The sequence below is a fragment of the Perognathus longimembris genome, chromosome 15 (genome assembly GCF_023159225.1).
Source record: "Perognathus longimembris pacificus isolate PPM17 chromosome 15, ASM2315922v1, whole genome shotgun sequence".
Lineage (NCBI taxonomy): Eukaryota > Metazoa > Chordata > Mammalia > Rodentia > Heteromyidae > Perognathus > Perognathus longimembris.
This window is the reverse complement of record NC_063175.1, coordinates 28,565,852-28,580,501: the sequence shown is the minus strand read 5'-3', so window position 1 is coordinate 28,580,501 and position 14,650 is coordinate 28,565,852. Positions and strand designations below refer to the sequence as shown.

General features: G+C 37.8%; 1 protein-coding gene across 1 annotated transcript in view; it reads left to right on the top strand.

Moving 5' to 3' along the window:
- The window catches only part of Ccdc178 (coiled-coil domain containing 178), a 274,152-nt gene that overhangs the window by 48,113 nt on the left and 211,389 nt on the right, over positions 1 to 14,650 (top strand). The window contains exons 11-13 of the mRNA XM_048363265.1: positions 10,581 to 10,643; positions 11,720 to 11,881; positions 13,664 to 13,777. Coding sequence (XP_048219222.1) covers positions 10,581 to 10,643; positions 11,720 to 11,881; positions 13,664 to 13,777 — 339 coding nt within the window. The remainder of the gene's footprint in view (positions 1 to 10,580; positions 10,644 to 11,719; positions 11,882 to 13,663; positions 13,778 to 14,650) is intronic.

The following is a 14,650-nucleotide window of genomic DNA, read 5'->3' as shown; positions in this document are numbered from 1 at the left end:
AGGAAAGGAAAATGAAAGATAGAAAAGAAAGCACAGAGAAAAGCACATTGAGCTGCACATTCCTCCACTTGTAATTACTACCAAAAATGCCCTAACAATGCCAAAGATGCCTAGTCATACAATTTCAGGCTACTTCCTACTTATTTGCACAAATCTCAAATTTTGCTCTAAGATTTCAGTCTTTCATTCTTGTATAGAGTGCTGGAACACCTGGTCATGGGAAAGTAAACTGACACGATGTCTTTGCTTCAAATACGAGCTCTGTATAAACTTATCCTTTTCTTTCCTCTTCTATCAGAATGTGGATTTCCAGAAAACAGTACTGTCAAATCCTCTAGATTTCATCTTTCGTAATACTATAGAAAGTCTGTTCCAGTAACATGGCTCTCTGCTGCCATCTTCTGGTGGGTGTCTGCTAAAACCGAGCAGCGAGAAGGTCAAAATTGTGTTAGCCTGGAATCTTTTAGCATCTCACTGCTAAAGATCTTCCCCCAGACCATTTGCAAAGTGTTTGAAGTGATCTTTGTATCTCTTATCTATCCTTTTCTCTAGATCTTGAAGGGCTGTGACTAAGATCTTACATCTTTGAAAACTTAAAATATTTACTCTCCTTGAAAATTACCCCTAACCACCACCACCACCACTCTGTTCTAAAGAACTCAGTAATAGCAAATGCAAACAGCAACTGAGTAGAGCAAGCAGAGCTCTGGCTGGGTTGCAGTGGATGGTTTGCCTCCTGCCACTTACCAGCTACACATAGTTGGTAAACAGTGAAAGAAAATTCTGGGTGGAGAACACCACTTAACAGCAATTGTCTTAGTTCGCTCACACATGCTAGTAGCAGTTCTATAGGAGGAAGGAGGGAATCCCAGTGGCATACCAGAAACAAGGATAGGGGCCCTCTTGCTGTTCCCTTCAACTGCCCTCTGTGGAGAAAGCCTCCCTTCATTCTATCTGGGCAAAGAAAACTGTTACAGGATCCAGCTCCACGATGCAAATCATGGTAAAGAAAAATGCATTTGGTGCTGAGGGATTGTAGTTAGTTAGCTAATGGATACCAGTATCAAGTCCCCTTTCTTGAAGTCAATTTTGGGTCTATATTACTGTTTGTTTCCTTTACCTGTTCTTAACTTTGCATCATTCTGGATCGTAGAGATGTTTACATGCGGAAATATTATCTTTCAATCAGGCACCATGGCACAATCTGGCTATCCTAGCTACCTGGGAAGCTGAAAACAGGAGGATCATAATTTGGGGCGAGCTTGAGCAGAAATGTTCATGAAACCCCTTCTCCATCCATAGCTAGGTTCAGTGTTCTCTGCTTGTCATCTCAAGTCACATGGGAGGCTGAGATTTGAGGACTGGAGTTCCAAACCAGGCTGGGCAGAAAAACTCCATGAGACTTCATCTTAATAGAGGGAAGATGGACATGCTGACACATGCTGTAATCCAATAAAGGTTGGGGAGTCTAAAGTAGATAACCTGCCTCCCACAGAAAGTAAGACCTTTTCCTAAAAGTAACCAGAGATAAGCAGGACTGGAGGTGTGACACGCTCCATGGTATCACACTAGGCTAATGAACTTGAAGCCCTGACTTCAAACCCTGGTACTGCAAAAAAAAAAAAAAAAAAAATTGTCTTTCATTGGGTAGGAAAGGCCAAGGCCTGTGCGGCCCTGGCTACTTGGGAAGTCAAGATGAGAGGATCGATGTTCCAGGCCAATCTGAGCCAAAGAAAGTTCACAAAACTCCATCTCAACAGCAAAGAAGTTGGGTATAGTGGTGAGTGACTGTGATTTCAGCTATGGTGGGATCATGGTACTGGTGGGCCTGGCAAAAAAAACAAGTCTATCTCAGAATAATGAAAGCAAAAAAAGTGCCTTAGGCATGGCTCAAATGTTAGAGTACCTGGGAACAAAAATGAAGCCCTAAGTTCCACTTCCGTGGCCACAAAAAGAATACCAATTGCGTTTTGAAATGTTGATACATTTTAAGAGTCTACCCCAGTTACTTGACGGAATTTATGTCAGTGTAGGTTTCCTTTTGTTTATTTGTGACTTGATTCAGTATAAAGACTTTGTTGAGGAGCATGCTGTAGTTATAAAATTATGTCAAACTTCTGAAAAAAATATCTGTATGCATATTTCCATTACTAGTGATGTTAAGCATGGTCATTTGACCAAAGTTATAGCCAAGAAGTTTATTCATTTATCCATGAAAGCACTAATTACTAGGGTGAGTATTTTAACAATATGCAACTCCTTTTTCCAACAAATGTTCACTTAGTGGACCTACAATCTAACAATTCCCTGAGTCTATGACATGCTAATTTTTTTGTGGGCTCTCATTCCCTTTTCAGTGTTTTGGCAGCCTGAAGCCTGGGCATAGGCTGGGCCCAGGCCACATTACTAGAGAAGCAATCTTCCTTCTGTTCCAACCTGACTCCACACATGTACACTGCTGTGATCTCACCTTCCAAGAAAAACATCTCGCAGTCCTTATTGCTGTGTTGTTTTTATTTTTATTTTTTTTACTATCTATCCTTAAAATACCATTTACAAGCAAAAGTTCTCTGTGATTATGCTGTAATATTGGGCTCTGAAGGTCTCCTTGTATGAGAGTGACTTTCTTCCTTTTTACTTGTGGTGTTAAGGTTTGGACTCATGGCTTCATGCTTGCTAGGGAAGCTCTTGAACCACCTCTCCAGCCTATTTTGTTCTGGCTGTGTTTTGAGGTTACAGCCTCCCTTTGCCTAGGAAGCCTGGACTATAATATTCTGATTCACCTTTATCACCACAGCTGAGGAGACCAGAATGCAACACCATAGCCAGCCTTTGCCATTGAGATGGAGTTACCGGGACTTCTTACCGGACTAGCCTTGAACCAGGATCTTCTCAATCACTGCCTTCCTGGTAGATCTGATTCTAGGTGTGAGCTATAAACACCTAAGTGCTTTCTTTTTTTTTTTTTTTGGAATATTCTTATTTTCTTTAAGTAGTTGTACAAGGGAGTTGCCATTCAACAAAAAAGTTTATGAATATAGTGTGTCTTGATCAATGTCATCCTTTTCAACATTCTCACATACAACTTTCATTTTTCCTCTTATTTTTTAGTTTATATATTGAATTCTTTGCCATTTGATAAATCAGTTTGTATATACAACAAATCTTGATCTGTATCTCCCCCTTTAACATTTTCATCCTCCTTCCCTTATTTTTCTAAATTTTGTAGTATATACAATGAATTTGTGACTGCATTCCCCCCTTCACTCCTCTACCCCTCTCCTCTTGGCTCCAAGTTGAATATCTCAGGTATTTGATGTAGTAAAGGAAAGCTGGCTATCACAGTAGCTATATGACTAAATGAGTGTGTTGAGTTACTTACACATACACACAGCCTAACGCCCACATACACACACAAGCACCCTTCCTTTTGCACAACATCATACTAACTGACATATATTCTTATCTCAGGCTACCCTGTGTTATAGTCCTTGGTATTCCCAGTTTTCCATTAGCATGGAACCCTATAAAGTAAGGACTGCCTGTAGGCACAAAACACTCTGTTTACATGCCCAAGACACAACAAATTCTCAAAAGTAGTATCCATAATATTAAATCAGGAAACGTTTTCCCAACTGCAATGCTCTGTTATCCTCTAGATCCTTCTTTTGAACACACCCAGTGGTAGTGCAATCAATCAGTCTGTTACTAAGCTGACTACACACTAGTTCTTATGTTAATTCACCCTCCTGGTAATTTTGTGCTCATTTTTTTATTGTGGCTCTGTAATCAGCAGCTACATAATTTATATTGAATAATTAAAGAAACATTTCTCTAGAGTTGATAAATTCCCCGGGGGATTCTGTTTGGGAGTCAACGGTGGCATTGCTAACCTATTGGCACCTCTTGGACCCACAGTCTGCTCTAGTTCTGAATCTCTATTGTAGGCATCTGCGCTATGAATTCAGATATCCTCCTTTGCAAAACCTCATAATTTAGGGCGTCATTGCAGAAAGAGATACGCACATCCAAGAGTCAGAGGCTCTCCGTGATCTTATCATGAAACAATGCTTTAGGATCACATCATCCTGCTGTGCAACACAGCAGGAGCAGGTTCGTTTATTCAAAGCAAAGTAAGAGGCAAGAATAAGCCTCGGGAATAAGTGGATACTACAGGGATCTTAAGAGTTTGAGCTTTTATCCGGGCGTGCAGATGGTGGTGGTGTTTCTTTTTGGACTGGGTCAACCCATCATCAACTCCTCCCACATATGGAGTAGGGGAGGTTTTTGTTTTTTACCTTGATGCCTAGGACTGGGGCCATCTTGGTAACTGGGTGGGCGAAAGATTTTGTCTAGCCAAAATGCTAACGATACGTTAACTATCTCTCAAGTCACCCATCTGTCCTCATGGTCACAAGGATGTTCTGCTCTCCATGGCTGAACGCTCCATGGAAGTCAACAGGATGCAGCTGCGTGTCATGAGTTGTTTGATTGATAACAACAGCCCTTTCTCCTATGCCATTAGATCTCCTAACTGGCTCTTCAGCCGGTTAGGAGAAGCCTAGCTGTTCGGTCTCGGCTTCATTCCCAGGGTGCCTCCTTAGCATCCCGTATACCAAACTGCACCCTAGAAACTGTTTTCCAGGACACCAGAGCAGTGTGTCCGGACACCCTGTGGCCTAGGAACTTTGACCATCAGAGGTGACTTTCTTTGACAATTGTGTGCATTCTGCAATACTAGGAAGGGCTCGCCTCTGGGAGTTTCCCCTGGGACTGATCGTGCTTTCAGAAAGGAGGATGGTATTCTAGGAAGGTCATGAGCTTCTGGCTGGAAACACTCTGGAAGATATGGGTCTGGTACAAGTGTGAAATTAGCAGCACAGCCAATAGGAGGTGTTCTCTTTCCCAGTGACTGGTTATCTGATCATTCCACGCTGCTATCTGGGTCACAGATGTCAAGGGGTGTGGTGCGGAGCTTGGGAAACTTTTCTCAGGAGGTTGAACAGATGCTCCACATAGATTTCCTAGGGAACTTTTGTCCATTGGTGAAAGATTTAAATCTGCGATCTAAGTTTAGAGACCTAAATTTGTTTAAACAGATTGTCCTCTCGCAAGCTGACAATCTAAAGCATGAATTTGAAGAGTAAATGCATCTGAGGGAAACAACCATATTACAGCGAGTGATCTCTAAAACTTTATACACCTTGCTGAATTCCACTAATTGTCTTAATGGAGACAAGATCTGCATAATCTGACAGTTTGCATCTCAGTTTCAGGCCTTGCTATCACCTACTGCAGCAATCACACACACACACACACACTCAAACGCACACACTTGCACACTATTTTCAATTTGTTTTAAACAAAGGTCAAATGTAGTACTCTATTTTGGAATAGGAGAAAATTTTCTTCAGGCAACAGGGATGTTTAAAAATGTGTTCCCTCTCTAATGGGATAACAGAAGAGGAAGCAAATATCTTTAAAATGATCAACATGTGTCCCTGTACTATTTGATTTTTAGATGCCTGCGTCATCTTCCATAAAGTGACAAAGCCAGCCTATCCCTAACTGCCTTTGTGTTTTCTTGTCTCAAATTATTCCTTTATTGTGAAAGGGTACTTGTTAATTTTTTTCTGAAGCATTTAAAATTCAGTCTAAAACCAGGAGGAACCATTGAAAAAGAGAGACTTAATCTTTTAGAAGACCGCTGGAGGGAAGAGATGAGTTGGAGGAAGACAAATTGTGTCAATAGATCCTTGCAATATTCAGAGCTGGAATGGAGGAGAGACCTGCCTATGTTGGGTACAGAGGACTGTAGGAGAGAGATGTGGAAATGGTGACCTCGAAATTTATCCTCTCTATCTGGATCACTGTGAAAGTGAAAATATTTATTAACTAATAACCAATTACCACAGGACAATAAGCATCAAGGAATCTGCCTCCGGCAAAATAGTCACATGCAATCGTTTCCAGTTTGGGGAGAACAGGGACAATTCCAAGGATTTTGATTAACACACATTGTATTGCTAAACTGCTTTGTCAAATGACAACTCCTCTGAAGGAGTTGCTATATTAAGGTATAGAAAGGGCTGGAGGAGGGACTTTGTTTTGTTTTTTTCTTTATTGTCAAAGTGTGATACAGAGGGGTTACAGATTCATATGAAAGGCAGTGAGTACATTTCTCATTCTACTTGTTATCTCCTCCCTCATTTCCCTCCTCCCTGCCCTTCTTCTCTCCCCCCAGGAGTTGTACAGTTGGTTACAGCAGATGGTTTCTAAGTGTTGCTTTTTGAATGGCTCATCTCTTTGTTCTTTGTCTCTCGATTTTGGTATTCCCTCTCCCTTCCCCAGTTTTATTACCCATATCAGACAATATCCAGAGTACTCAGATGTAGTACAGTGGTAGCGAGGGTACAGCCACAGGAAGGGACTACAAGAGAAACAAAACTAGACAAACCACTCAGTCAAACAAACAGACAAGGAAAAAGAGAAAAAAGTAATATCAGTTCACATAGCATCTTGAGAATAATTACAACAGTCGTATAACTCTTGTTTCCATAACATGGAGTTCATTTCCCTTGGCATCTTCTTATGTGGTCATGTGGGTTTAGTTATTGGGGTATTTTGATCTTCTACCATGACTAGCCAATTCCTGTACTAGCTATTCCCTATGAGGACACCATAGGGTTTATGTTTCTTTGGGTTTGGGTCACTTCACTTAGTATGATTTTTTCCAAGTGCTGCCATTTCCTTATGAATGGGGCAGTGTCATTCCCTCTGATACAGGCATAGAATTCCATTTTGTATATGTACCACATTTTCCTGATCCATTCATCTACTGAGGGACATCTATGTTGGTTCCACGTTTAGCAATGACAAGTTGTGCTGCAATGAACATAGTTGTGTTGGTGGCTTTAGTGTGGTCTTGCTTGTAGTCTTTTGGGTAGATGTCCAAAAGTGGTGCTGCTGGGTGGTAGGGGGAGCTCAATGTTTAGTCTTCTTAGGAACCTCCACACTGCTTTCCAGAGGGGTTGAACAAGTTTGCATTCCCACCAACAATGTAGTAGAGTTCCCTTTTGGCCACATCCTCTCCAGCATTTGTGGTTATTAGATTTCCTGATAATAGACATTCTTACTGGGGTAAGGTGGTAACTCAATGTTGTTTTGCTTTGCATTTCTTTTATGGCCAGTGATGTAGAGCACTTTTTCATGTGACTCTTGGTCATTCTCATTTCCTCTTCAGAGAAGTCTCTTTTTAGGTCTTTAGCCCATGTGTTGAGAGGGCTGTTGGTTCTTTGATTATTTGTTTAGGAAGAATTTAATTTTTTGAGTTCTGTGTATATTTTAGATATCAGCCCTTTCTCTGTTGTGTGGCTGGTGAAGATCTTTTCCCTATCTGTGAGTTTTCTGTTTATCTTGGAAGCTATGTCCTTTGCCCCTTCTTTGATTTGTTGGATTTCTGGGCTTTTGTTGAGGAAGTTTCTTCCAGTGCCAAGGAGTCCTAGAGTTTCTCCTACTTCTTCTTGTAGAGTTTTCAGGGTGTCTGATTTTATTTCCAGGTCTTTGATCCATTTGGAGTTGATTGGGGCCCAGGGTGATAGATAGGGGTCTAGTTTTAGTTTATTACAGGTGTTGACCCAGTTTTGCCAGCACCATTCGATGAAGAGGCTGTCTTTGTTCCAACCTATATTTTTAGCTTCTTTTTCAAAGATTAGGTAGCCATAGTCTGTGGGTTCATTTCTGGGTCTTCAGTTCTGTTCCATTGGTCCTCAAGCCTGTTATTGTGCCAATACTAAGCTGTTTTTATTACTATAGTTTCATAGTACAATTTAAAGTTTGGTATTGATATTCCTCCTGCACTGTTCTTTCTACTTAGGATTGTTTTTGCTATTTGGGGATTTTTATTGTTCAATATGAATTTCTGGATTGCTTCCTCTATTTCATTGAAGAATGGTGTTGGGATATTGATGGGTATTGCATTGAATTTGTAGATAGCTTTTGGTAATATGGCATTTTCATGATGTTAATCCTCCCAATCCAGGAGCATAGGAGCTTTTTCCATTTCCTTAGTTCTGCCTTAATTTCCTTTTTTAGGTTTTTCAAGTTCTCATCATAGAGTTCTTTCACTTCTTTGGTTAAGGTTATCCCTAGGTATTTTATGTTATTTGTGTCGATTGCAAAAGGTGTTGTTGCTTTTCTGATTTCAGCCTCACTCTTCAGGTTGTTAGCGTGTATAAAACCCATTGATTTTTAAGGAGTTATTTTATATCCTGCTACATTGCCAAAGTTTTGCATCTGCTCTAGTAGCTTGGGAGTAGAGTCTGTGGGGTTCTTTAGGTATATGATCATGTTATCTGCAAAGAGAGAAAGTTTAACTTCATCTTTTCCTATTTGGATCCCCTTTATATTTTCTTCTTGCCTAATTGCTCTGGCTAGGAATTCTAGTACTATGTTGAAGAGGAGAGGAGAGAGTGGACATACCTATCTTGCTCCAGATTTTAAAGGGAATGACTTTAGCTTTTCACTGTTTAGAATTATGCTTGCTGTTGGTTTTTCATAGACTGCCTTTATTATATTCAGGAATGTTCCCTGGAATCCCAGTTTTTCCAGGGCTTTGATCATAAATGGGTGCTGGATTTTATTGAACCCCTTTTCCACATCTAGTGCTATAAATTGATGTGGTGGATTACATTAATTGACTTGTGTATATTGAACCAACTTTTCATCCCTGGAATGAATCCAGTTTGATCATGGTGTATGATTTTTTTAATCAATTGTTGATGTTGGTTGTCAGAATTTTGTTGAGGAGCTTTACATCAATGTTCATCAAGGAGATGGGTCTATAGTTCTCTTTCCTTGAGGTGTCCCTATCTGGTTTTGGGATTAGCATTATGCTAGCATGGTAGAACGTGTTTGGTACTGAGCTTTTACTCTATATTTCATTGAAGAGTTTGAGGAGTGTTGGTGTAAGATCTGTTTTGAAAGCCTTGTAGAATTTGCTGTGAATCCATCTGGACCTGGGCTTTTCTTGGAAGGTAGATCACTTATTGCAGTTTCAATTTCATTGCTGGGTATGGGTCTGTTCAGTAGATTTATGTCCTCTTGGTTAAGTTTGGGCATATCAATTTTTGTTAAGAATTTGTCCATTTTGAAAGAGAGACTTTTATGTGAGTTTCTTTCTATTATCTCTGCAGACTCTGGAATAGTGACAGAAGTTCTGTAGTGAGGAAGGGAAACCAGAAATACCTCCAGACCTCCATTACTAATCTTTGCAAAACTGGATCTCTTTTGAATCAACCTGAGTCAATTCCACCTCCTCTCTTTGGGAGTTCTAATATATAATCCTACAGTAAAGGGACTGCAACAATTATTCCTAAGTCTGTCTTTTTGTGGCTTAAGGAAAGAGGATAATTTTAAACAGCTTATCCTAATAACACAGCAAAGATGTTTTCTTTTTCTTCTTATATTTTCATTTGCTCTAATAACTTTCAAGCCATATTTTTTATTTGCTTGTTTGTTTGTTTTAGAAGAACTGTTCTGAACAAATGTAAAATCTCTCACACTTTTCAAACTTCATACTTTCATTGTCTATCTTGTATTCAAAGTTAGATGCCTACTCTGGAAAATAATATTGAAAAACAGTCTAGTAGATTTTTTAAAATTGAAAATTGATGACTGTGTAGACTTCCCTTCCTGAGTACCTTAATTTTTTTATTTTTATTTACATATATATTATTATCAAACTGAATTACAGAGTGGTTACAGTTTCATACATTAGGCATTGGATACATTTCTTGTACTGTTTGTTACCTTGTTCCTCATTTCCCCCTCCCCCTCCCCCTTTCCCTTTCCCCCCCACCATGAGTTGTTCAGTTCATTTACACCAAACAGTTTTGCAAGCATTGCTTTTGTAGTTGTTTGTCTTTTTTTTACCCTGTGTCTCTCGATTTTGGTATTTCCTTCCAATTTCCTAGTTCTAATACCAGTATACCCGGTTTCCAATATACTCAGATAAGATACAGAGAAAGTGTAGGTATAAACACAGGAAGATGATACAAGAAGATCATCAATAATAGAGGCTACAGTTACATATGGCATGTTGAAAGTAGTTACAACTGTGATATAACAATCATTTCCATAACATGGAGTTCATTTCACTTAGCATTATCTTATGTGTTCGTAAGGGTATAGCTATTGGGCTCCTGTGATCCTCTGCTGTGACTGCCTAAACCTGTGCTAATTATTCCCTATGAGGGAGACCATAGAGTCCATGTTTTTGGGTCTGGCTCATATGGCCTAGTGGCAAATAGTGCTTAATTTTTTTTTTAAAGCTCAAGACAGGAAGGTATAATTGAGATGAAATTGAAATTATATAGTTTACTTCTTGGTGTTGTATCACTTAATTATTATGTCTCCAATAACATTGAACCTTTATAAAATTTTAATAATAGATGAATTATAGTGTGTACTTCACTCTTTAGTATAGGAAAAGTAAAATATACCTTGTGTTAGCAATTGTCTTAAACTTGTCTCGATATTCTGTGACTAAAACGCCCATTAAAACATTTCATAACACTTAGGGTAGAGAAGAATTCTTGAAAAAACTCACAAGAGGTGAAGTCGCTGCCGGAATAGTGATTCAGGTAAGACTAATTTAGTTTGAATATTTTATTCTTTCTTTCATTTGCATTTTACTTAGCATTTTAAAAATGCTTTCAATGAGGCATCTTGTCACTGCTTGGTTTGCAAGCTGGCAGTTTCTCTCCTTAGCTGATGACAGTTGCCCTCTGTGTCCAACCAGCAGTGTCTGATCATGCATGAAGTGCTGACCTCTCTTACACATATCTCATTTTGTGCTTTAATGGGAATTTCTGCCAGGCTAGTAAAAGGGCAGTGGGATCTTATTGCTAAGTATCTAACTCTTCAGTTTGTTTTGTGATGGTTATATTTTCTTGACTTTTAGTGTCTCTTACTTGAATTTGCTTATTTAACCCTGAAAAGAAAAACCACCCTGTGCTATGACATTTCTCTATAAAGATCGGAATTGAAAACTTGGTAACTAGCAAAAAATTCTGATTTTTGAAAAATTTTGCCCATTACCCGTGCAGGCTTTAGAACCTAGGTTATGTTTTTGACCAATGACATGGTTCTAGAATGCCTTCCATCAGAATTACACACACAATTACACTATACATGTGACTCATACATATGAAATTACAGTTACTTATTACTATCAGAAAAACACAACCATGGGCAAAAAGTCCAGATATGATATTATTTAGTTCTGTGGTCCTCTTTGTAATTTTCTTCCGTCTTTTTTTTCTTTTGTGACTTGAAACATATGTATTAAAAACACCCCATAGTCTTGCTAGCCATTCTTCCTAATATTTGTTATTGATCTCTTTCTCATCAATTTAATTGGTCTTAGACTACAGAAATTAGATATATCTCAATCTGTGTTGTCAGTGTGTTCTCTTCCTTATTGTTCTCCAACATTTACCTAAGAACATCTGATTTTTTTTTAAATCTCTTCACTTCTTAAAAACATTTCTTCTAATAATAATAATAATTTGGTGTAGTATTTGTACCCATTGCATTCTATATTGGACTGCACTCTTTGCCCTTTGAATAACAACAAAGATAATTGTCTGGTACTGAATATGAACTAAATGTTTGGATAATTAAAAACTTAATGAATTATTGAAATCTTTCCTAGTAGAAAAGGCTATTTGCCATTGAAGAAAACCATTTAATTGAGAGGCAGAATTTGGTACGTAAGAAAGTATTATTCACCATAGCACTAGACGAAGTTGAGGAGCCTTTGACGGAACTGGAGGGAGAGGCTATAAAGATCAGAGTCATCCACAGAGAACAATATGATGTAAGCATTTGTAATAACTTATTATACAACCACTTAGTTATCATTTGTCCAGGAAATAACTTATGGAAATATTTAGGTTGGTAAACCCTGTATATAAGTTTACATTATTATTTAGAAAATGATTACCTCATACAGAAAAATACTGGACACACTAGGTAAATCTTTGAACACCATACCGCTGGAATGGGGTCTCACATATACTTTATCTTATACTATACGTTAGAAAGCAGTTTTCAAATGGGTGGGCAATTACTTATCTGGTGACGTCATAATCTTGATAGCATAATTAAATCTTCATTGCTTCTTAATAGGCTATGAGTTATGTTTACATGAATATAAAATACAAAGTATCTTGACATTTTCATGAGAGATTTTTGATGCACATAGAAGTGAACTATCAATAAAATACTACAAGTTTATGACAGTAACTGATTTTAGCAGCCCTTCCCCCCAAAATTAGTAGAAAAATATGTATGCAAACTGTCATTAGTCTTTTAGAGAAGCAGAGGGTGTGGTAAGAGTTATACATTCTTGGGATTTTTTCCCTGTTGGAAAGATACACATATATTTGCTTGAACCATTTTGGCAGTGGGATTTTTCATTTCTTTGCAAATGGTGAGGTAATTTTATGCTCTTGGTCATCAATAATTTTGTTTTTAATTTTTTTTATCTAATATATTGATTGTAAAGGTGATGAACAGGGGTCTACAGTTACATAAGTAAGGTAATGAGTACATTTCATTTTGAACACTGCTACCTTCTCCCTCCTTCATTTTAAAGAGTCAGATACAAAGGTTCTCTATGATATGTAATTATTTTGATTGCCATTGCTTCCCAATAAAATATAGAAGAGCAGGTTACTTAATCATAAACTAGAGAGAACTTGAGCCTAATCAAATCCAGCAACTTATACAAGGTCATGAAACATAGAAAGAAGAGCTTCTAAGTAGTAATCCATGTAAGGTTTCTGAATGCTGTCATAATGCTCAGGTAACAAATATATTACCAGTACCAACACCTAGTGGGATAAATGATTTAATAGTGTCTCTCCCTTTCATTAACAATGGAAATTTATGAATAACATCAAGAGATTCATTGCAATTGTCTTAGTATTATAATGAATTTTCAGACAAGATTAATGTCTTAGGTTTCTCCATATTTTATAGCCACCATAGTTTTAGAACTTCTTGTAGTTCAGTCATCATTTTTATTTTATTACATATTAATAGTTAATAATGTCTAAAAACTTGTCACTTAGCATCAAGTCTAGGAAAGGATTTTACATATTTTTGATAATGATTGCTGACAATTTCCATTTAATTTTAGTTAGTTTTAAATATCAGAATAGGGGCTGGGAATATGGCCTAGTGGCAAGAGTGCTTGCCTCATATACATGAAGCCCTGGGTTCGATTCCCAAGCACCACTTATGTAGAAAACAGCCCAAAGTGGTGCTGTGGCTCAAGTGGCAGAGTACTACTAGCCTTGAGCAAAAAGAAGCCATGGACAGTGCTCAGGCCCTTAGTCCAAGGCCCAGGACTGGCAAAAATAAAATAAAATAAAATAAATATCAGAATAAAAAGTGTCCTTTCCCTTATATGCTTAAAAGGTTTGGTTTTTAAACTTAAATAGGTTAGATTTTACTTTCAGCTAATGTGTTGAGATTTTTGATGTCAAAAGGGTTTCTATACTTCATGTGTCCTATATTTACCAAAACATTTAGTTATGTAATTATTATTTCATCATAACCAGAAAAATTGGATAAATGTTTGAATGTCTTCTAGACACTTACTGATATACTTCAGAGAAAAAATAAGGTCCGACACAAAGTAGAAAAAACCAAGAAAAAATTGCATAAAAAGGAGAAGAAATCCCGTTCTGCACTAACAGAAACAGCGGTGAGAAATTAATTTTTTAAATTTGAATTTATAGTTCTTTATGACAATGTAAATTAGTCAAGTGAATTGAATTTTAGGTGGTGCATTCCCTTTCTCATTGCTTTCACTGAATGGACTTTATTGCACACGAGGTCACACACAAACATACACATATACACACACCCTGTTCCTCTGGTCTATAAGGACCATATCTTTTAATTAAGATGAAAAACAAAACAAAAATGTGTATTGGATTTTTCAGAGCTTGTAGTTTTAGGAAGCAATGAGTAGGGGAAAAAAAGCAAAGCAAAAGACTAAGTGAAGTAAAGAAGTGAAGAATGAGAAAGAAAAAGATGGAGGCATGAATCGTCCCCAAATTCTTATGCTGACATAATAGTCAATGAATTCCTATTGGGAGGAAAGACATTGGGTGTAGCTGGGTAATAAGGTTCCACTGTCATGGATAAGAATGATTCCTGTGACAGAAGCCTATGGGAGAGCTTGGTTTCCTCTCTACCACGTGAGGACACAACAAACAGGCTGTTATTTTCTAAGTAAAGTAGGAACACCTCAATACTAAATCTGCTCATGCTTTGTTTTTGGACTTTCCAACCTATAGAAGTATCAGAAAACAAACAAACAAAAAATAAAAGCTGCTTAAGAGTTAACAGTTCTATTTTTATGGAGAGGTTTGAATGTTTTAACACATAAAGGAAAATAAGGAAGGAGGGAAGACTGATGAAAGGGAATGAGGTAGAGTGTTAGAAAACTGGGAAGAAGAGAAAGAGAAAGTGAAGCTGAACCTTATAAAAAATACCAGGATTGCACATTTAATAGATAGGATCTTCTATTGCCACAAATCTATTGTTTTGGCTCCAAATCCACCCATCTAAT